Genomic DNA, 22,452 nt, shown 5'->3' on the forward strand with positions numbered 1-22,452 from the left:
GCACTTTTTCCGCCGGCGGCGAGCACGCGCCCCGGTCCAGACCCCGGAGGGTTCCCCCCGCGGGCGGCCGGACCCTGAGCCCAGAGGCAAATCCGCGCAGGCGTCCCCCGGCTCCCGCGAGCAGCTTGAATCCGGCCGCCCTGGGTCGGCGAAGCGGGATCTGGGGACCCCCACGCCCCCGCTTCTCACGCGGGCCGGACGCTCGGGGCTCCGGCTGGGGGGGACCCCGTCCTTGCGGCTCGCGGTCGTAGCCTTTCACCTTCCGGACTCCCGGGCGACGCCGAGCCCGGCGACGGCCGGGGAAGGACGTCCGCGCGGCTCGCCCGCAGCCGGCCAATCCCGGGCTTGCATGCAAATGAGGCTCCTTATCGGGCCTCGGCTCCGCCCCCCGCGGCCCGGGCGCCTGTAACCATTGATGGGGCCCGCGCGCCGCTGCAGCCCGGCTCCGCCGCGCTCCCAGCCACCGCCTCCTTCTCCCGGCTCCGGGTCTTCCCCTTCCTCTCACAACTGATCCTGTTGGGGATTTTTTTTTTCTTCTTTCCTATATTGGAACGGTGGGGAGGAGCGGGGAGGGGGGCCAGGAGGAGGAAGGGGAGAGATCAGGCAGCTCTCTATCTCCTCCTGTTTTTTTTTTTTTTTTTTTTTTTCTTCCTTCTCCCCGGAACAGGTGATGCTGCTAAATCGTGACCACTTTCTGGAAGAAACGCTCTGCAGCTAGGAGGATGCGGGCGACCTAGACTGGAAGCCCCGGGGCGGCCGATCTGAAGCCACCGAGGATAAAAACAAAAAACAAAAAAAACCAAAATACCCCCAAACTCTGACTGCATCGCGCTTGGAGGAAAGGGGGCCGGTTGATTTCTCTCCAAGAGGGCCCCCCAAACTTCGGCGCTTGCCCCGCTTTCTCGGATTGCCCTGGAGAGCAGCGTTTTGCCGGCGGCGTTGGAAAGTCGGGGGAAAAGTCACTTTGAAGGCGACGGTAGGGGGACCAGACTCTCTCTCTCTTTTTAAATGTTTGGGATTCAAGACACGCTAGGAAGAGGACCGGCTCTGAAGGAAAAGTCGCTGGGCGCCGAGATGGATTCGGTCAGGTCCTGGGTCCGGAATGTCGGCGTGGTGGACGCCAACGTCGCCGCTCAGAGGTAACGAGCCTGGAAGGCGCTGGGCTCCGGGAGTCTCTGGGCCTGTCCGTCTCTCCGTGTGCCCCCTCTTCCTCTCTCTGTCTCCCCCCAGACCGTGCGCCCCGGGGCTCTCCCTGGCGGGCAGGTCAGCCCTTCCCCGGGCAGCCGACAACTGGAGTTTCTCAAGTACCGAGGTCATAGGTGGTTCTCCTTCACTCCGTCCTTTGGGGCAAAAAAGAGAAAAAAATAACATTATTCGAAGCGGGGTTCGAACCTCCCGGGCTGTCCAGCGGAGCGGAGCGCTGAGGCCGGGGGCTGGCAGCGGGCACGACCCCGGGAGCCCGCTCCCCGCCTTCCCCGCGCTGCCCGCGGGCGCCTTCTTCCCCGGCGCTCCGGGGACGATGCTGAGACTCCCGGAGCCCAGCGGCCGGAGGGTGGCGGCGGGCGGCGGCGGCGAGGGGATCCGGAGAGGCCTGGACCGCTGCGGGTGGGAGGGCGAGGCGGGCCGGGAGCTCGGGGCGGGGGAGAGGGGCCGAGCGGGCGAGCCGGGGGTCGGAGGGAGCGGGCCAGACCGGCGGAGGAGGGCGACGAGTTGGAGAGGAAGGACCGGGAGGAGCCTCGGAGGACGAGGACGCGGGGATCGGTCGCCGGGCCGCCGGGAAGAGCAGCCTCCCGGCTCGGCGGGGTCCTTGCCTTGACTCGGTCTCCGGATCTCCGCGCGTTGCGGACGCCAAGGACTTCCAGGGTCCCACCGTCCCGCCAGGACGTGTCAGCCCGGCTCCTCGCCGCCGTCCCTTCCGAGCTGGGGTCTGAGGGGGGCAGCTTTTGGACCCTCTCCAGGAGCCCACCGAACTTCTTCTACCGTCTCCCCCTCCGCTCTCCGTGCCCACCTCCTTCAATCCAGACTTCGCACCGAGGAGTGACCCCCCTTTCTCCAGCCAGGCCGGGGGTCCCGGGTAGGGCGAAGCGGCCGCCACCCCTCGAAGGAGCGGAGGCGAGGGGTGGCTGGAACCGCCGGCTGCGCCTTTCCCGCCTCCCGGCCCTCCGGAGCAGGGATGCTCGGCTGTCCCCGAGAGCAGATGGCACTTTGCTGAGGCCGGGACTCTCCGAGAGCGATGCGGAGGCTCGCCCCGGCGGCGGCAAAAAGCCGAGGGGACCGAGGCTGCCCGGCGGATCCGCGCTGGACTCATCTCCGTGGCGGGGCCTGCGGACTCCTCTCCCTCCTGCCTCCCGTCCGAAAGAAAATGGACTTCGAGTTGGAACAGGCAGCTAGAGCTGGGGGTGGAGGTTTAGCCAAAATGATAAACCTTTCAAAAGAAGAAGAAGAAAAAAGTTGTGACTGTGTGGCCTACTCGAGAATCCAGAAGAACCTCAGGGCCACCGCTCTGCCCTCGCCATCTGTCAGTTAGCACGGTTTTCGGTTCAGTGTGGCACAGGCGGAGACAGGTACACGGGGAGAGGTCCTGTGCATCCGTTCAAGGCCCTGGAGGGCTCCGGGTCCAGCTTCACAGCGTCGGGGAATTGGGGAAGAAGCAAACAAAAACCCCAAACCCGCTTGAGCACGCTGCCGGCCGCCTGGGTCTCCGGCCAGGACGCAGATTGTCCAGATGTCTCTTCCGTTCTGTCTTCTCCACGTGGAGCGGCTCCGGGAGGCGAAGGTCCTCAGCAGCTACTGCTCGACCCTGGCCCGCTATTGCCCAGCAGTGACTGTGGGGATATTTTGCAGGGACTTCTGTGCTGGATGTAAATGTCGGTGGAGTCAAGCCCAGAGGACAGAGACTCGGGCTCCGGGCTCCCCTCCTTGCAGGCTGTTGGGGGGCCAGTTCCTGTAACTCATCAGACAGGAGTTAGGAGGCGGCACTTGTTCCAACGCAGAAGAATCTTATCCCCTTCGAGTTGCGTGGCAGCTTGGGGCTCGGGCGGCAGGCTGAAGGGGAGGAGGGGGCAGGCGTCTCGGGCTGAGAAGCGCTTCTCAGGACGGGCAGCCCTGGTCTCTCGCTCCTCCAGAAGGCCGGGCAGCGAGATAGCAGCCCTAGCCTGGTGTCGGGGTCCTGGGAGGCTGTCTAAGGGGACGGTGGAAGTAAGGTACCCGCTCCCCCTCTAAGGGAGTGCGCTTTCTAATCGGACGTGCAAAGGGACCCGAAGGTCCTGGGGCCTGGGCAGGAGACCTCCTGACTCTTCTGCCTAACACCCCTTCTTTCTCTCTTTCCCCCTTGTCCCGTCTCCCTCCCATCTCTTCCCGCGCAGTGGAGTGGCCCTGTCCCGGGCCCACTTCGAAAAGCAGCCTCCTTCTAACTTGAGGAAATCCAACTTCTTTCATTTTGTCCTGGCGCTCTACGACAGGCAGGGACAGCCAGTGGAGATTGAGCGGACGGCCTTCGTGGACTTTGTGGAGAACGACAAAGTAAGCGGACCCCGGTCCTTCCCCCACCCCACCCCCGGCCAGCCCTGAGGATTCCATCTGTCACTTGCGACACTTTCCCCCCGCTCGCTCCCATCATCAGGGATGATAAATGGAGGCTTCTCACCCTCAGCCCCTAACTCAGTGGATTTCCCCCTGCACCTCGGCGGGCTCCTACTCAGAACCAGCAACCAGGGGCTAGGCTAGGCTGTGCCTGCCTAGCCTTGGGATCAGTAATAGCGTCAGGCCACTGACTGACCTGGGCGGGGGTTTAGACCTAATTTTAAAAGTGTACCCAACCCTGCCCCTGTCAGTCAGTTATTTTGCTATTACTATTTTCACTCAGCAGCGGGGAAGAGGGCAGGGGTACAGGTGGGTGGATTCAGCCTTATGTGGGAACCCAGGCCAGCTTTCCCCAGCTCGGTTTCTTTCTGGAGACCCCTTATTCCCCCAACCTCGGACCTTTGAACTCAAACCCTCATTTGAGGGCTGGATTTGATCCTAAATGAAGGGTTGTTTACCTAAACCAATATATGCCCAACAGCTGGTACGGAGGAGCCCCTTAGCTGTGCAAAGGAAGCCTGTGGTAGCTAGCTTTTTTTTTTTCTCCCCAGAATAGAGACTAATGCTCCCCTTATAAAGGACCAACACGCTCACCCCACCCCTTTTCTTTTCAGAGAGAAGCCAGGGGCTTGCCGAGGACAGATAGATTGGGTGGGACTGTTTAAAGAGCCTTGGAGCGGGTGTCTGGTGCTCACGGCGGGAGGCAAGGGTGCGCTTGTGAGGACATTTTTAAGAGAGAGAGGCAAGGGCTGGCGAAGGTCAAGTAGCTGCGGGCCTTGACAAATTTCTCAAGATGGCCAATGGCGGCAGCTGCTCCTTGCCCTCTGGCGGGGCCGTGTGTATGTGTGTGTGTGTGTGTGTGTGTGTGTGGACCGGAGTTGTTCAAGGTGGCAGGCCTGTTTCTCTCATTTTGGGGGAGCACTGAAAAGTTCAAGAACGAAAGCTTTCTGTCTTTTCAGGAGCAAGGCAACGAGAAGACCAACAATGGCACCCACTACAAGTTACAGCTTCTTTACAGCAACGGTAAGTGGCTTTGCGGGCAGCCGTCAGGGAGCTGAGCGTGTGGTGGCAGTGTCCCGCAGAGGAGGGAGAGGACTAGTGAGGGCAAGTCTGGGGGAGGGGTCTTGAATGGGGAAGGCCGTTGAGGGGTGCCCAGCTTCAGCTCAATTCCATCGAGGTGTCCGTGGCCTGAAGGGCTTACTGGATCAGACTGTGGGGCCGGGAGGGGTGGGAGGGGGGTCTCTGCCATCCTTGTCCACCTCCTGTCCCCTCCCACGCAGGTGTCCGAACAGAGCAGGACCTCTACGTCAGGCTCATCGACTCTGTCACCAAACAGGTGAGTCCGGGAGGCAGCTGCCTTTGGCTCCTCACTTCCAGGGTTGTCTGTGATTTCCGCCTCTTGCATGATTTACAGCATGGGTTCATGCTTCTCTTTATCTCAAGTCCGCTCTGGGGGACTTCGGACTGCTCCCCACCTTGTCCTGTTTCATCTGCTATGGGGGGGGGATGCTGGGTGTTGGGAGGTGGGAAATAAAAGGCTGAAGACAGCAAACAATTATTGAAGATTCAGTTCGCTGGAGAAATCCTCTTTGCTGAGACCTAAGGGACAAACTTCAGCTGTATTGACCAGACTACCACACTCTGGTCCTGTGCTGTGGGGGAGGGGAAGAGCTCTCCTAACTGGCGGTGAGTGGGGACCGATTTTGTGCTGGTTCTAAAGTCCGGTCTTTGCCTTCACCCTGCCCATGTCTTCCTTTCTGACAGCCCATAGCCTATGAGGGACAAAATAAGAATCCCGAAATGTGCCGAGTCCTGCTGACACACGAGGTGATGTGCAGGTAAGAGCCACCTCTTCCCTGGGCGTGACTGGAAAGCTGGGGGGATCCCGGGGCTGGTTTGCCAAAGACACCTGATAGATTTGTCTCTGGGAACCCCCTCCTGGTCTTTAAGGCCAGTTTTTTGGTGCATAGGCCTTAGGACAGAGAAAGGTAAAGCGGAAGATGGGTTCCATTTCCCTGGCTTTCCCGAGTTTCTTCCACTGGGGAATCTCAGCTGCTGCTTAGGGGTCAGGGCGGGCTTGGGGTTGGACTTGGAATGGGGGCTTCCCCCAGACTCTCCGTGACTGCTCTGCCTGCTCAGGGTGGATTTCCTGGAGTGCCACTTGTGGAGCTGGCTGCTGAGCTCTAGGCACCACCAGAGGGCTGAGCGGCTCCTTTCCAGGAGCTTCCCAGGTCCTAGGCCTCTGTTCTCAGGGAGATGCCCTGCTTCTCTTATGACTACAAGATTTCTCATCAGGGTCCTTTCTTAGGTCAAGAAGAAATCATGGGGCAGAAAAATCAGTCGGTGAGGTGGGGGGAGCACCAATCAGCACAGAGTTAGGGGGATGCCTGGACGTGCGTGGGACATCTGAGGGTCCAGGAAAGATGGGTTCAGAGGCTCATATTGTGCAAGGCACCGTCTGTTGGAGTTCTTGGCCTTCCTACCTCCTCTCTAGAGCCCAGTCCATTCAATTTTGTGCTCTGCATATTGCCCCCTTTCTTCTACCTAAGTAGAAGAATACTGGTGGTGATGGTGGTGGTGCAGAACTCATGCCAACATTTCATCCTTCGACCAATGTTTTTGGAGTACACAGTGTGTGCCGTTTTAGGGCGTTAATGAGCCTACCATGAACGAGAAAGGACATACAAAGGAGACTCTGGGAAGAACTCATTTCAGTAAAAAGAGTAAAAGTCCATCTTGTGTACACTTCTCTCCCTCTCTCCAAAGTCTGGCTGGAGGGAGAGCCTCAGTCCTTCCCTCAGCCCTGCTCTCAGTTCACTGACTCCTGCTCCCATTCCTGGCAATCTGGGGATAATTGCAGGCCATCTGACTTAATAGAGACTGTTCCTCAGACGGCTTTCTAAAGCCCCCCACCCACCCCTGGCCCCCTTAACCCAGCCTGTAAGAAATCATAACAATCAGACTTGCTTGTTTAGGTTGTGGCCAGGAATTAGAAAAGTAAATTCACCAAGAGGCAAAGTTGAAGCCATGGCCAGGAAGGGCACTGAGGTGCCATAACTTGGGTAGGGTGTGGACAGTGGGTAGATTCTACTCCATTACTTCTGAGCTCTTGACAGGTCTGGTCAGAAGGAAAAGACTGTTCCAAGATGTACTTGTGGGTAATGTGTAGGCTGCACAGACAGCGCTTTGGTTTGGCTGGCTAGTCAGAAGGAGGGTCCTTCTCTCACCACCTTTGAAGCATCTTTGTTTCAAGAGACAATCTTAAAAGATAAGAAAGGCCCCATGTAGTCCATTGTCTAATGAACCCTCCCCATCTCCTTAAATAATACTCACAACACCCCATGCAGCAGTAGTTAAGAATGACATTTTTATTTTTCAAGCCTAATCAAATCCTCCTCATTTTATGCTGTTTAAATAGCAGCATCAATTTTTAAAGCCTCTAGTTTAGTCTGCATTAGTAACACAGTATAAAAATTTAATGTACTGTAACTTCTCTGCAGTGGGGAGCTGGGAAGATGTGCTCTTACTTTCTTTCCAAACTAGAGTCTCAAACAAATATTAATTATAGGTGAATAAACGATCCGTTGGATGGGTTACTGTCTGCAGCATGTGCACACATGTGTGTTTGTGGTGTGTGTGTGATATGTGTGTGTGTTTTGGAAGATGAGAGATAGGTAAGTGGCAAACTTCTCACTAGTCAAAAGGGGCTGATTCTCCTGGAAAGAGAAAATTCCTTCTCCTTCATTTGAGCAGTCAGTTACAGCTGACAGTGACGGAGCATGGATGAGGTGCCCAGTTCTTCAGTGATCAGGTAGTACTTTCATGGCAAGGTCTTGTCTGACATGCCTGGGTACTTCCAGAAATGGTTTGCTATCCTGTATTTATTAGTTAAGGGTTCATTAGATTTGGTGGTGATGTGTGTGTGTGTGACAACAAAACAAAGGGACAAAAAAAATCTCCTTAGGAATAACTTTTCCTTCCTTCCCCGGTGATCTCTGCTCTTCTCTTTCCTGTCTTAGTTCATGTTGCCAATTATTAGCAAGGAGATATCTAGGTGTTATGTTGCTGCCAGCCACCCCTGTACCCTCAATGCTCAGAGGGTTAAAAGATATTATAATTTGAACAGAAGTCGTCTCTAGGCCTACAGCTGGCTAATAACAGAGTTGTATTGAGCGCGAGCAAACCCCACAGCTGTGACTTTTCGCCACAAGGCGCAGGCTAGACAGGGCCCTAATCAGATGGGCCAGCCAGGCAGTGGGGCCAGTGTCTTTATCGGCCAGATGGTGTGAATTTAGACACTTTTGTTATGCAATCGCAGGGAGGAGTTGGGGAGAAGAAAACAAAACAAAAGCCACCATGCTGTGAGCTTATTTGAGTTTGAAATTAGAGACAGATTTTTGAAAGTTGAGGGTTGAATTTAAAAAAAAAAAACACAAAAAACGAGTTTGGAAGGGAAAAGGACACATTAGCTTATCTTGGGCTGGAGTTTGGCTGACTAGACATCTCAGAAGGGACCACGGCTTGCTTTTTTCTTTCTTTTTTTTTTTCTTTCCCCAGCCATCTTTTCATCTTTCTTTCTCTCATTTTCCCTTTTCCTGAAAAAGAAAAAAAAATCAGGTAAGATTCAGAATTGTGATAAAACTTTCTCAGACCCTGTCTCTCACCCCCAGCTTGTCTTTCTTTCCCTTTTCCCCTCTATAAAGATTCCATGGGAGGGGAAGAGGCCTTTGAGCAACTTGAGAGTGTTTCAAGTCCAGAAGGTACCCCAAATAAATTGAAGAGTAAAACAAACCAAAGCAAACTGGACAGGGACACAGAGAAACAGCTTTAGCTTTCACACACTGAGGAAAAGAAACAACCCCTCAGGGTAGTTTTAACCAATTGAAGTTCAGCCTTCTTATCCATCCGTCCATCCGTCCATCCATCCACCCATCCACCCATTTTTCCATCTATATCTATCTATCTATCTATCTATCTATCTATCTATCTATCTATCTATCTATCTTTTTCCTGTTTTATAATCATTGTCAGTTGAAAACAAGACAAAACGCTGGGCATGGTAGCACACGCCTTTAATCCCAGCACTTGGAAGGCAGGTGGAGTCAGAGGCTAGCCTGGTCTACAGAGTAAGTTCCAGGACAGCCAGGACACAGAGAAACTGTCTCAAAAACAAACAAACAAACAAACAAACCAAACCAACATTTTCTTTTCAGAAACTTGTCTGCTGGAGTTATAAACTTAAGCCTTGGAACTAAAATGGGTGAAACTGAAGTTGGTCATTCAGGCTGTGTCTTGAGAGGAGAGAAAAAACAGATAGTGTCACCTGAGTGATCCAGGGGCCCAGTTCCTGAGTGTTCTGGACCCCGAGCTACCCACAGTGTCTGTGGACTACGGGTTTCTGTGCGTCTTGGGTTTATTGCTTCCCCTGCCTGTCAGGAATGCTTAGACTGACTGCCACTTAAGAGTCAAAGATAAACACAACGAGCTCATACTAATCAAAACTTTCTTAAAAACCAAACCAAACCACACTGAACCGGTAAAGAAATTTGTTAACCGAGAGACCCAGAGAAATTTCTTCAGGAACATTCAAGTGGGGAAATACAACCAATTCCTATTCTGTTTATCTGTTTACTATTGAGGTTCAGTGCCCCCAGTAAATGTCTCAATCTTTGCTCTGCTGGGTGTTTACATTAGAGGTAAAATTTCAATACTTTCCTATTGGAAATAAAGGATCAGCCCTACAGTTTCTCTGCATTTTTTTCTCTTGAGGGCATTTCCTTCCCTGCCTTGTCCCTTACATTGTACCAGCCTGGCACAAGGCTTACTTTTTTTTTTTTTTAAACACCCCCCCCCTTTTTTTTTTTTTTACTACAGAGGAAATCCCCATGGAAAACAGCTGAATTCAGCTGAGCCATTTTGCAAACTTACAGGCCTCCTCAGAATCATTCCTCCCCAAGCTAGACAGATTGGCACATTCTGAGGGCATATGTGATTGTAAATAAATGGTACCAGTGTTGCACACATATTTGGGGACTAGGCTGACAAACTGGTGATATCAAAGGAGAGTCTAGCTTTGGAAGTCTTTAGGTGGCTTGTGTTCGTGTGTGGCTTTTGGAAGTGTGGTGATGGGCAAAATCATTTTGCCCGACCAGCTAAAGTTAACACATTGACTAAAAGGGTACTCCAGAAAGGGAAAAGTTGGGAGCCAGAAACGCCATGAGTAGGTGGCTGGAGTAATGCAAGGGCTTTAATTTTTTTTTTTTTTTGGACGTTGATATTGGAGTGAATTGAAATTTTAAAAGTTAAGATCTAATATAATTTCAAAGGTCAAATATTATTTCAGAAAGTCCCAGCGGCAAAGACGGGCATTCAGGAAAGTGGAGACAATTTTTAATATTTACTAATTTACATGTCTTAGAGTTTCATCGGGCCCATTTGATGAGCAGGCATTAAAGTGCCTCTCAAGGGCCTTTTACACGCTCAGGGTGGTAAGGTTGCCCACTGATTAATCTGTGGATCTGCGCTGAGAGAGATGGGTTTCAGAAGTTTGTAAATGTTCATTAAGGAAAAAAATGGGTGGCTGGAGAGATGGCTCAGCAGTTAAGAACGCCCGAGGCTCTTGCAGAGGACACAGGTCCAGCTCCTAGCACCCACCTAGCAGCTCATAATCACCTGTAACTTCAGTTCCAGGGGACCCAACACCCGATTCTGCCCTCTGTAAGCACTAAGCATGCATGTGGCTCACATGCACGCAGGCAAAACACTCGTGTACGTGAGGCAGAAAAAATAGAAATTAAAATAAATTTCCTGCCAGGTGTAGTGGCACTCACTTTAATCTCAGCACTCGGAGGCAGAGGCAGGCCATCTTTGACTTCGATGCCAGCCTGGTCTATAGAACAAGTTCCAGGACAGCCAGGGCTACACGGAGAAACTCTTGTCTTGAGAAACAAAACAAAACAGATTCTTTTTCTGTCTGTTTTGCTTCTGCGTATGTCTGTGTACGATAGGCATCCCAGGAGACACTGAATCTCCTGTAGCTGAAGTGATAGATGTTGTGAGCCACCTTGCGGTGCTAGGAATCAAACTTGGGTCCCCGAGAAATCGGTGCTTTTTAACTGCGGAGCCATCTTTTCAGCCTCTGCCTTTGTTTGTTTGTGTTCAATTCTGTGGAGGATCAGAAGGTGAGTGGGCTGCAGAGGGTCACTGATCAGACCCCTGACTGGACTGGGACAGGTTTTGGGGTCCCTTGTTGCCACACGGGCTTTCTTCCTGTGTCTGTCTGTACTATTACAATTTGCATGAACTCCCATTACTTCACCCTCATCAGCTTAAATCTAGAAGCCACTCCAAAGATAATCAACTGGAATGCTTTGTGGAGAAGAGAAGGAAAACTCCGAGGGATTCAAGAGAATGGACTAAGTCCACGTAGTTAGTTGGTGATGGGTAAGATGTCAGGCCGCTTATTCCTGGTCTGACAGTTTCTCCGTGGCACTACCCTAGGTCTGAGCTGCCAAAGAGCCATGTCATGGCAGTGCTCACGTGCAGATGGTTATTACAGATGCATATTAGACAGCTTCAACTTGCAGGGATGGTCATGATTTTCTTATGAGCTATGTCAAGGCTACAAGCTGCAGCAGCCATACTTGATAGTGAGTATTTAAGGGTCTGTGATCTGCTGAGCAGCAGTTGGGGATTTGTGTCCCGTGTTGGCCTTCTCAGGTGTGTTTAGTTTGAGCGGATACTTTTGGACTGGCGTCTTTGTTCCCTCAGGCCGTTTGGAGTCTTTCCTTGTTGTAATTGCTCTGAGGGCTCCTCTCTCTCTTTCACTCCTTCCTTCCCTCTCCTTCTGCCTCCCTCCTCCCTTCCTCAACATTTCTCTGTCGGTCTGTCTGCCAGGCTCCGTGCACTTCACAGAGAGGCAGGGACTTCACAACCGGGACATGGATGCATTCAAGCCCTATTTCTGTTCTGATGAAAATCGTCAGCCATCCTTCTCCAGCTCTGTGTTTCATTTCCTTCCTATTTTACAGTGTATAACATTCCTTTTTATATGTTCATATTTATAAAATGTATGAAATGTATACATTCCATATAAATTCCCATCTTCTTCCTTCATCTTTGGAAAGTGGCAATGACAAGTGAATAAACAAATGCTTAGAAAGGTCATACCTTTCTCCAGAGAAAGCAGGCAGGTCGATAAGGTTTACAATTACCCAATTACTTTTGGTCCATTTAATACATTCTCACACACTTTCTTTCTGTGGATATTTACTGGGACACAAAGACCTGAAATACAGTTTTATAACATCATCACGCGCCAGCCTGGAAGTGATCTTGTGGACCTTAAAATCTACATGTCTATGGCCAAGTTATAGATCCGGCTCTCGGGGAAGCTGAGATCTGCTAGCTTCTAAGACAGAGAATTTGGTGGCTTCAGATTCAGCTTTCAAAAAATAAGCAGGGCATTGTCACAAAGCTTGCCCTCGTGCAGCTTACAGTCCGAGGCTACCTTGGCCCTTTGGGAATGCTCTTATGCTGTATGCTCATTGAGCCTTTCCGGTCCCACACAATTTCCTTCATCGGTTTGATTCCTTTCTCTCCTCCAGCCGATGCTGCGAAAAGAAGAGTTGTGGGAACCGGAATGAGACTCCGTCCGACCCCGTCATCATCGACAGGTAGGGGGAATGCCATTTTTGCTCTTCAGCTTCTTTCCTAACTCTGGGGGACTTTGCCTTAAGCTCGGCTTTGTGTTTTCTACAAGGCACGAAGCTCCTGCAGCCAGAATTTCTTCACTTTGGCGTTGGTGATGTCTCTTGAAAGAAATCAGGACGCTCCTTTTATTTTTTTCTTTATTCACTTATTTATTTTTTTTTTTAAATTTAATCTTTGGTGTTTTGAGACGTAATTTTGTTTTGCAGCTCAGGTTAAACTTGTGCTCTTTCTGCCTCAGTCTCGCGGTTGTTGGGGTACAGACTTGTGCTAGGACGTCCTTTCAGAAGGTACCTCTAAATCACAGGCAGATTTATTTGTGTGTCAACTAACTTCAGTCTCATAATGTTTGTGAATAGCAGAAGAAGGCGAGGCCTCTGTCCTCCCACTGTCCTTCTCAGGGAGGGTATGGTCAGTCCCTTCTCTAGAGGAATTAGTACACCCCAAGGTCAATGTCATTAAAAAAATTTAATTTTTATTAACCATGTTTGGTGGCTGCTGCTGATGGAGCCTCTCATCTCAGGTAACCGGGTAGGAAGGGGCTCCTGACAAGTTCATTCTTGCACTGAGGGAGAATCCTTCCTGCCACACAGGACCACAGCCTGGGCTCTATGCTGTGCTCAGAGTGAGATAGATTCTCTGGGACAAGATGCTAATTCACTGAAATGTGATTTAGGCGTCCTCAGCTGTCTGTTTTTGTGATTGGAAACAGAACTTACAAACCGACGAAGAAATACCAAATTAACTTCCAGCAATCATGTAATTTTTAAAGAAACCCCATATTCCCATCCCTAATTTTTTCTCTTTCGTTAAAAAACGTGAAGAATTCCCCGTTGCTTCTTTCTCTGGGTTTTCATGTTTTTAGCCAGGTCCTGAAATGCTTGGGAGAGACCTCCGTCTCCAGCGTTGTTATTCTAATATTCCAGTATATTCTCAGTGGGGAGGATGGAAGCCCTGGCATTCTTCCCAGGAAAGTCAGCTTGCTTTCTGCATGGGAAGGATAGCACAGCCATAGGGACAGAGGAGGCTGGGCTTGTGATTCTGTCCTCGCTCTTGACCTTGGCCAAAGCTCTCAGCACCATTGTTCGGCCATGGTGAAGTGATGTCTGTCAGGGGATGCTGCTTGTTGCTGTAGGCTGCGGGAGATGATGGAGATGCCTGGAAGAGGGTGATGAACAAGTGGAAAATATCTGTGGGATGCTACGGTAACTTTGTAATTTGAAAGGGCTGTTTGGAGTTTCTCTGGTATTTACAAAGGCGCAGACTTAAATATCTATCATTGGGAGGGCTCTCTGGGGGCTGTTCATCTTCCTCTTTTTATAGATAAAAAAAAGAAGAAAATCCAAAAAACAAAAAAACAAAATGGGAGCCCCAGAGTGGTGACATGGTATGCACAGTTGGTGTGGCTGAATTGGCACACGGATGCAGTTGATCGTACTGTTAGGCTCATGCTCCTCCCAAGGCAACAGTTATGTGCTCCCAGCATGCTCTCTGTTTTAACCAATGCCTAGGGTCCACTCACCACACAGAATATCATTGCTGTCCTTCCCACAATGCCTTTGGGATCCTCTGGCAACTGGAAGCATATTCAAGCTTGCCCTCTGGACTATGTACTTGTGCTCAGTGATCTTCATCTAGTCTTTGTGGGGTGTGTGTGTGTGTGTGTGTGTGTGTTCATGTCTGGGAGTGTGCCATAGTGCTTGTGTGACATTCAGAGGACAACCTCGATTATTGGTCTTTGATTTTCCACCTTGTTCAAGATACGGTCTCCATTGTTTATCTGCTGCTTTCACTAGGCTAGCTGGCCCACCAGCCTCTAGGCATTCTCCAGGTTCAGCTTCCCATCTCCCTGCAGGGGGCGCTGGCATTACAGACTAATGCTTCTGAGTCAGGCTTTTATATGGGTTCTGGGGAATCCAGCCACAAGTTGTCAGATTTGTGCTGGAAACGCTCTCCCCACTTTACCTAGCCCTCATCTAGTCTTTCCCCCTAATTGTAGCCCATATTTTAGGAAGTTTAGCTCATTTCATGACTGTCATATCTCCTCTTGGAATAAATGTGCCACAAGCCAGTTTTAGAAATGTTCTGCAAACCTGTGCGAACTGACCTCCGCATCTCACAGGCACACATCCCAGTGATTCTGTGCTTTGCGGTAGCTCTAACTTTAAAAAGCTCCTTGTAAAATACACTCACGGGTAAAGATGAACGTGTTCTTAGCAATACACATTGAAAGCACCAAAGAAACCGGGCAATGTTGGCACACACCCTTAATCCCGGCACTCTGGAGGCAGAAGCAGGCAGATCTCCGTGAGTTCAAGGCCCAGCCTTGTCTACAGAAAGTTCCAGGGCTATATAGAGTAACCTTGATCCAAAACAAAACAAAACAAGCAACAGAGAAAGCAGTCTTTAAAAAAAGAATTATGAACCTGTCTGTGTGGGGATTTGTACACATGAGTGCAGTTTCCATGGAGGCCAGGAGAGGGCGCTGGGGTGGCTGGATGTGGATGCTGGGAACTGAACTCTCAACCTCTTTGAGAACAGCAGGGAGTTCATAACCACTGAGCCATGTCTGTAGCTCCCAGAAGACAACATTCTTTCTTCTGTGGAGATAAAAGATTTTCATATCAAGTGTCTTCCTGGGTGGTGAATGCTTTCAATTCTTCCAAGATGGTGGAAATTGTGTCTTTACAAATTTTACGTGACACTGGCATTTGTTTTAGTTGTCACATACACATCTAAACAGCCTGGTGAAGTCTCCGAGTCACCTGACATGTGTGTGACTTCCAAACCCTTGCACACGTACACACTGAAACGCAAACAGAACAGTGCAATAGATGGTTGAATGCCAGGTTTTAGGAGAGCTGATTTTATTATGAACATGTATTTGTGCTCCTTACTTATTGTAGGGCTTTTTTTTTTTCCTTTTCTTCTGAAGACATTGCTTCCTCAGCAGAGCCTTATCTTGCTACTCTCAAAGGTCTTTTGGGTGTAACTCATCGTCTTGCCTTCATTTTCTGAAGTGAGAAGATAGGCCGGCCGCTGTAAGGCTTTCCGTTTGTTGGGTGGGAAGGTGGAGCTTGTGTCATCCCGCAGTTTGGTTGACCTGTGCATATGGTCCTTGGGTTCGGTGGTTGCCAGCTCCAAGGTGTTGCATTCCCTTACCAAGCACCAAATGGGTGCAAAGTAGTTTATTTCAGATTTCCCCCAAGTAAACGTGGAAGGGTCCCCTTTGCCCTTGTTCCTACACTGCCAGCTAATTATCTCCTCCCCTTCTCACCCAGCCTAGCCAGATGCAGTTAATTTTCGCGTCTCTCTTAGAGTTTCCTCACAGCATAGGCACAGCCCCGCTCCAGCTCAAGGGACGACGATTTACTCCCTTGGATTTGTGAGTGTTCCTGGAGCAGGAGGCAAAAGCATGATCCTTCAACTTTTCACCCCTTGCTGAGGATCCCTTTCTTTTTTTTTTTTTTTTTTTTTTGCCGTAGTGAATACAAAACTGCAGTGAAAGAATATGGCTACAGCCACGCCTTCCTCTTTATGAATCAAAGAGAGATAACGGAATGGGAGGCGGAAAAAAGTCATCTTAGATATGTCCTTGACATCATTGTTGGCCAATTAGAGTCTTTGGTCAGGATGAAGCAAACAGCATTCCTACATGGCACAGGGGACTTTGGGCTGCAACAAAACAACTAACTGCATTTCCCAAGGAGCTCTTGTGATCACATTTCAGCAACTACTCAGTTTCCAACAGGCTGCTCCAAACCCGAAAAATAGTGCTTAATATTGTGTGGCCCTTGACTGACAGTTGGCTTTTACTGTAGGGGTCGTTCTTACCAGGAACTTAGTTTTCTGTGTCCCAAGACTTAGCCCCAAACTTCAGAGTTGTTCCCTGCTAAATGGCTCCCCACCTGGATTGCTCTAGAAACATACCTATCTGTATGTGTGTGTGTATAATTTATTTTTCTTTATGCTCACGAATGTTTAGTCTACATGTATGTCTGTGTGCTATGTGGATGCAGGATCTCAGAGGTCAGAAGAGGGTGCTGGGTCCCCTGGAACTGTAGTTACAGATATTTGTCAGCTACAAGTGTGGGTGCTTGGAATTGAAACTGTGCCCTCTGGAAAAGCCCAGGCTGGCCTTGAACTCAGAGATCTGCCTGCCTCTACCTCTGAAGTGCTGGGATTAAAGGCTTGTGCGCCCCCCAACCCCCACACACTCCCAACCTGGCTCTGTTTTCTTATTCTCAGTTGTGTCCTCAGCATGCTTTTGGGAAGTTTTGGGTAACCAGCCCTTTCTCCAAAAAGCTAGGTCAAGACCCAGGCTGGAAGAACTTGCAAGGATTTGCAAAAACAGTGAAAAAGCACGTGAAGGAATGGCATCAGGTCCATTTTTTTTTTCCTATGAAAATTTAAAGTTCTTCACAGGGACAACACAAAATAACATAGCAGATATATTACTTGTTTCATGCTTCTGGCCTGATAGTGATCTATTTTAGGGTGGGGTTGGAGGGAATCCAGTCCAAGATGATGGAGGAAGAGTGGCATTGGGCAGCATGGCAGCGGGAGCCAGCTGCTTATTAAATGGCTTGAACCAGGAAGCAGAGAGACTTCAGCCCAAAGTGGGCAGAACCGTAGCCCTTAAGCCAGTAGCCAGCCAGGGCCCATGACATCGGCATTCAAAACAGCGCCACCAGCTGGTAACCGAGTGTTTAAATACATGAGCCTGAGGGGGACATTTCACGTTCAAACAATAACAGGGACACATCATCCCCTCTGTGGTCTTCAGCTATCTTTCGGCTGTGAAGACCTGTCTGGTAAGTAGAAATAGCTTCCGTTCTGTTGTTCCGAGGGAAGCTCTAACTCAGCTGTGCTACCACAGGCTGGGTGCTCTTTAATCTCTCCCTTCTGTCTGGGAGTTTCTTTGGACAGCCCATTGGCACTCTGGGGTTAGACATAAGCTTAGTTCCTAGGAAGAAAATTTTAGAGACAGACTCACTAATGAAGGATTACTGGATTGGTGTGTTCTTTCACGATTTAACATTTCAACACTATGTTGTCATCTACAAAGCTCACACTTGGAAACCTTGAAACTGTCTGTTTGTGTCTCTCTCTGTCTCTCTCTCTCTCACACACACAAACCACAACCCCCCCCACAAACAAAAGAAAAAAACAAACCTCATAGTGTTTTGAGTAAGTCTGACTTTGCATTGGGCTGTCATTGAGTTATCTTTATATTGAGTTATCATGGGGCATATGGACAGGGTATGGGAACCTGAGGGGACATTTTGTGTTTACACCTTTGTAATCACACCCTTCAAAAGCCCCATGAAAAGTTGGATGGAATCAGAGGGCACAAACATACTTCTCTGAGAATCTTTCAATATTTACTGATTGATTTGATTGCGTGAGTATGCCCATGTTTTGTTGTGTGTGTAGTGGTCAGAGGACAACATGAAGGAGTTGGTCCTCTTCTTCCATTAAGTAGGTCCCAGGGATTGAACTCAGTCTATCAGGCTTGGCAGGAAGCACTATCCCCCATCTGAGCCATCTTGTTTGAATCTCTGTAGGAGGAGTCTCTCCTATGTAAGCATGGAGGCCATGAAAAGAACATATCTAGCCCAATTCTCACACATGAAACAGTGCAGTCTTGCCTGAAGACGTTTGTTTTCATGTGTTTCTGAGCTTTTATTCCCCCCTCAGGAAAATCTTTTCAAGTATTGATGTGGTTTTATATATCTTCTTTTTAAAGAAGCCAAATGAACAGAAGAATGACTGTGATTCAAAAAGTTTCCTCAAACAATATCTGGCGTTTAATTGTCCACAAAGAGTCATTGGGATGTTTTCTCTTCTTTGAAGCCTTTTTGTATGTTTGTTTAAGCTGCAGTGAAATATATTAACTTAAAAAATTTACTTTTTTTTTTTTTTTTTTTACTGTGACAAAGCTTACAGTTTAGTCAAGCATTTTGTCATGCTAAGCTGTCACTGCCATCCATCCGTAGAGTCTAGTCTTTTGAAACTAGAACTTTGTATCCATGAAAAGACTCCCAATATGGCTCTGGTACCTACCTGTCTACCTCCTGAATCCTGTATAATGGAATTGTGCACCCTCTGTTCTTCCATGACTGGCTTGTTTTGGTTAGCACAGTGTCTTCAGGGCATGTCTACAATGCAGTATGTGTGTGTGTGTGTGTCTCTCTTTCTCTCGGTGATATGAGTGTAAATGCATGTGGAGACCAGAAGTTGAAAGTGTCTTCCTTCGCCACCTTCTGTCTTATTTTTTGAGATATGGCTTCTCACCGGCCTAGAACTCACTGATGAGCTGGACTGGTTGGTCAGCAAGCCCTAGTGGTCCTCCTCCCCCAGCCTCCTTAATGCTGCTTGCTGTGCGTGGCTTTTTACACAGATTCTGGGGATCTGAACTCAGTTCCTCATGCCTGTGCATCAAGGACTTTATTGGCTGAGCTATTCCCACAGTCCCTACTGATTTACTTTGAGATGAAGTTCTCTCTTTCTGTCATCCTGGTAGGCATCCTTCTCTGAGGCTGCTAGCATTCTCACCCACCCTTTCCCAGTTCCTAGAACAATCACTTCCTGCCTCTGACTGCCTTATGGACAATGTTCCTCCCTAGAGCCACAGCTCAGCCTCACTTTCCCTGGCTATTGTGGCCTTTCCCTCTCTTGAGCTTGCCACTTACATACAGTCCAGAGCTTCTTTTGGGATAGAAGTCTTCAGAGCGTTGCTGTGGGAGCGAGACCCTAAGTCTTCTGCTCTATGTGTTCAAGATTATGTCCATCCTGAACGGAGGAAGCTCTTTCCCTTATCAAACGAATCGATTTAATCCTATTAATCATTTCTTCCTGTTTGTGGTATAGACTTTGCTTGCTCTTTTATTATGGAGCCAGGGCTCAGGTCATCCTAGATGAGATGTCTGCAAAACCCCTGAGGACAGCGGTCAGGCTGTGACCACTCCCTTCTTTTCTCTGGAAAAGGGCAGGTCAGATAGCTTAGCTTAGAATCATTTTCCTCCGACAACTATGTTTAGCTAGTATTTAGTTGGCGTTCACTGTGTGCTGGTCATTCTGCTAACCAACTTGTGGTAATTAAACAGTTTCCAAGGTTGCTTAAAAACACCTCAGTTTTGTGCAGGGTAGGGGTGGGGATCAGTCTCAGGGAGTTGGGGGGGGTCACTTGGTTAAGGCCACACCATGAGTTTCAGTAGTAAAGTCAGATCTTACTCTATCAGGTAGTTATGGAGGTAAAACAGTTTGGTGCAGCGGAGGGGGAAATAATGTCCAGGCTTCAGAGCCTTTGAGAGCAGGAAGACTTGAGAGCATGACAAGTAAGGACCCCTGATGGGAGCAGTGGAGCAGGAAGCAAGGACGCTGGCAGGGATTGCTGGCCCCTGCAAGCCTTAGCTGAGACTGGGGAAGTCACATTCACCTGCCAGACAGACCAGGGGCTGTGTCCGCCCTCACAGGTGGCCGCAGAGATCAGGAACTGGGCCCCCGGTCATCTGCTAACCATCTATGTGAGATTACAGAGACCGTGGGCCACCTCTCAGCCTCAGTTTCCCCCCTCTGTGAAACAGAGCTCATTGGATTAGTAGGTGGTTTTCACAGTTCTTTTCAAAGCCTTATTTTCTCTGTAAGCCCACATGTGAATTTCGGGTATGACAATCTGTGGTCATCATTGATGCTTAGAAGCCACTGGCCTCTGTGAAGACACACGCTCTCCAGAGTGGAGGAACCTAGCAAATACTGTCAAGAGGTCACAAAAGCCTGGTCATGGGCTACTTCTGGGGGTGTGTAAATGTGTTAAAATTCCATACCCTAGGGAAGGTCCCTTCCTTCCTTCCTTCCTTCCTTCCTTCCTTCCTTCCTTCCTTCCTTCCTTCCTTCTTCCTTCCTTTCCTTCTTTCTTCCTTTTGTTTTGTTTTGCTTTCGAGACAGGGTTTCTCTTTGTAGCCCTGGCTGTCTTACATTTGCTTTGTAGACAAGATTGGCCTCAAGCTTGCAGTAATCTGTCTGCCTCTGCCTCCTGAGTGTTGGGATTACAGGCATGCACCACCTCACCTGTTTTTTGTTTTTGTTTTTGTTTTTTTTTTTAATAAAAACATCAATTATCTATTCAATGAGAATTATTCATTCTTTTATGTTTTTTCTTCCCCCCCCCAAGGAAACTTCTGGTATTTTCTCAACCCTTTCAGAGAGCTACAGGTGGTAAAGGGGGCTCAGGAAAGAGGGCCCTGCTGTCTATGATGTAGAAAGAATGTCACTGTGGTTGAGGGGGCTTTCCTGGGTTACAGATTGAGCCAAGGAAAATGGAACAAAACTTTCTTCTAGGAAATAATTCTGGGACTGGGATATCACTTAGTTGGTGGATTGCTTGCCTAGCATGCATGAAGCTCTGGCTTCAGTCCTCAGTGTGGCATAAAAGAGAGTGTGGTGGCACACACTTGGCATCTCAGCACTTGGGAAGTTGAATCAGGAAGATTAGAAATTCAGGGCCATCTTTGGCTACATAATAAGTTTCAAGGCTAGCCTGGGCTACATAAGGCCCTGCCTCAAAACCAAAAACCAAAAACCAAACAATCTCTGCCCACTATTAACAAGGTAGGTGGTCTGTGATTGACTAAACAGACACAAACAGATTGAACAGGGCTAGGAGGTAAGTGGGTGGCAGGCCGTTTGTCATTTCCTGCTCTATGACCTCCTGGTCAGGTATGCCAGTCTTGAGTGTCTGTGCTCTTCTCCTTTAGATATTCTGTTTCCTCCAAGCCTGCTTACCCTAGGTTTCTGCCAAATACAAATCCTGTCCTTCTGTCAGGACCTGATTCAGATTCTGCCTCCTGAGAGGCATCAGTTTTAATAACTGAGGTCTTGTCCATTGTCACATCTTGATTGGGCATATAGGGATTATTTCTTATCTTTTAGCCTATTTGTGTTTGCTTGTTGCTCCTCGCTATGGTCTTATTCTTGGATATTGGAATACCATGTGTCATTTAAGACTCAGTTCCAGGATTGGCAAGGCATTTGTTGATGTTAATGAGACTGCCTTTTCCTTTGAGTTGTGTTAAAGTCAGGAAGGTACTCACATAGTACATGATATGGTATTTGTATGTATGTGTGTGAGAGGTAGAGATAGAGAGACACACAGAAAGGAGAGGAAGAGAGGAGAGAGAGGTTAGGGATTGAACCTAGAGCCCCCACTCATGTAGAAAAGTGCTTTGTTGCCATAGTTCTAAAAGTTTTTAACAAAGCAAGGTGATGCAGAGATAGCTCAGTGATTAAGGGCATTTCTTGTCCTTGAGGAGAATCTGTGTCTAGTTCCCAGCCTGCACATGTCTGCTCTTAACTATTTGTGTATCTAGTTCCAGGGTGTGCAGTGCCCTCTTCTGACCTCCGTAGATATCATACATGCATGTAGGACATATACATACATGTAGGAAAAACATGCATACACATAAAAAAAATACAATTAAAAAAGCCACAGCAGTTCTCCCGTTTTTCCTGATAGTCTACGTTGTGGTTTGTATGTCAGAGGCATTCAGTTGATGTTAATTGGCAGTTGATGTTAATTTGACGTTTTATCTGTTAAATCTTAAAAAGTTTAATGACTGAGGAATCTGCAAGTTCATAAAGGGACTTTCCTAAAACAGTAACCAGTTGACAGTGACCTAGCAATCTTAGCCTCAGTGGTTGATAGATAAGAAACAGATGTCTGAGATGATAAGGCAGAATGAATCCTTTCTTGTTCAGGAAGTACTCATGAAGGGTGCATCATGTCATGAACGCTGCTGCGTGCCCCAAGGAATAAGTCTGACTACAAACAAAGCTCTTCCTTCAAGATTTTGTTGTTTAGACACAAGGACAAAGGGCCCTCAGGTTTGTCATAATGCAGAAAGTGCCACACAAGAGACAGAGATGAAAATCTCCAGGGCATGTGAAGGGTGGAGGTGATGGCCGCTTTGACAAAGGTGGGTGCGTGGAAGGTTGTAACCAGCAGACCTGGGGCTGAAGGATCTTCTGGAAGGATCAAGTGTGGGAAAAGAAAATGTGGGAAGGAAAATATTTCCTGAATCCATGCAAGGGTGTAGAAGTTCATGGCCATTGGGAAGGGAAGTTTGGAAGATTATTTAGATTTTGGGCGAGTTTATATGT

General features: G+C 48.9%; 1 protein-coding gene across 1 annotated transcript in view; it reads left to right on the top strand.

Moving 5' to 3' along the window:
* The first annotated feature begins 403 nt into the window (after positions 1-403).
* The window catches only part of Ebf2 (EBF transcription factor 2), a 198,372-nt gene continuing 176,323 nt past the window's right edge, over positions 404-22,452 (top strand). The window contains exons 1-6 of the mRNA XM_021635518.2: positions 404-1,139; positions 3,366-3,522; positions 4,542-4,605; positions 4,863-4,918; positions 5,347-5,420; positions 12,189-12,257. Of these exons, the coding sequence (XP_021491193.1) occupies positions 1,009-1,139; positions 3,366-3,522; positions 4,542-4,605; positions 4,863-4,918; positions 5,347-5,420; positions 12,189-12,257 (551 nt within the window). The 5' untranslated portion in view covers positions 404-1,008. The remainder of the gene's footprint in view (positions 1,140-3,365; positions 3,523-4,541; positions 4,606-4,862; positions 4,919-5,346; positions 5,421-12,188; positions 12,258-22,452) is intronic.

The sequence above is a fragment of the Meriones unguiculatus genome, chromosome 9 (genome assembly GCF_030254825.1).
Source record: "Meriones unguiculatus strain TT.TT164.6M chromosome 9, Bangor_MerUng_6.1, whole genome shotgun sequence".
NCBI classification, from domain to species: domain Eukaryota; kingdom Metazoa; phylum Chordata; class Mammalia; order Rodentia; family Muridae; genus Meriones; species Meriones unguiculatus.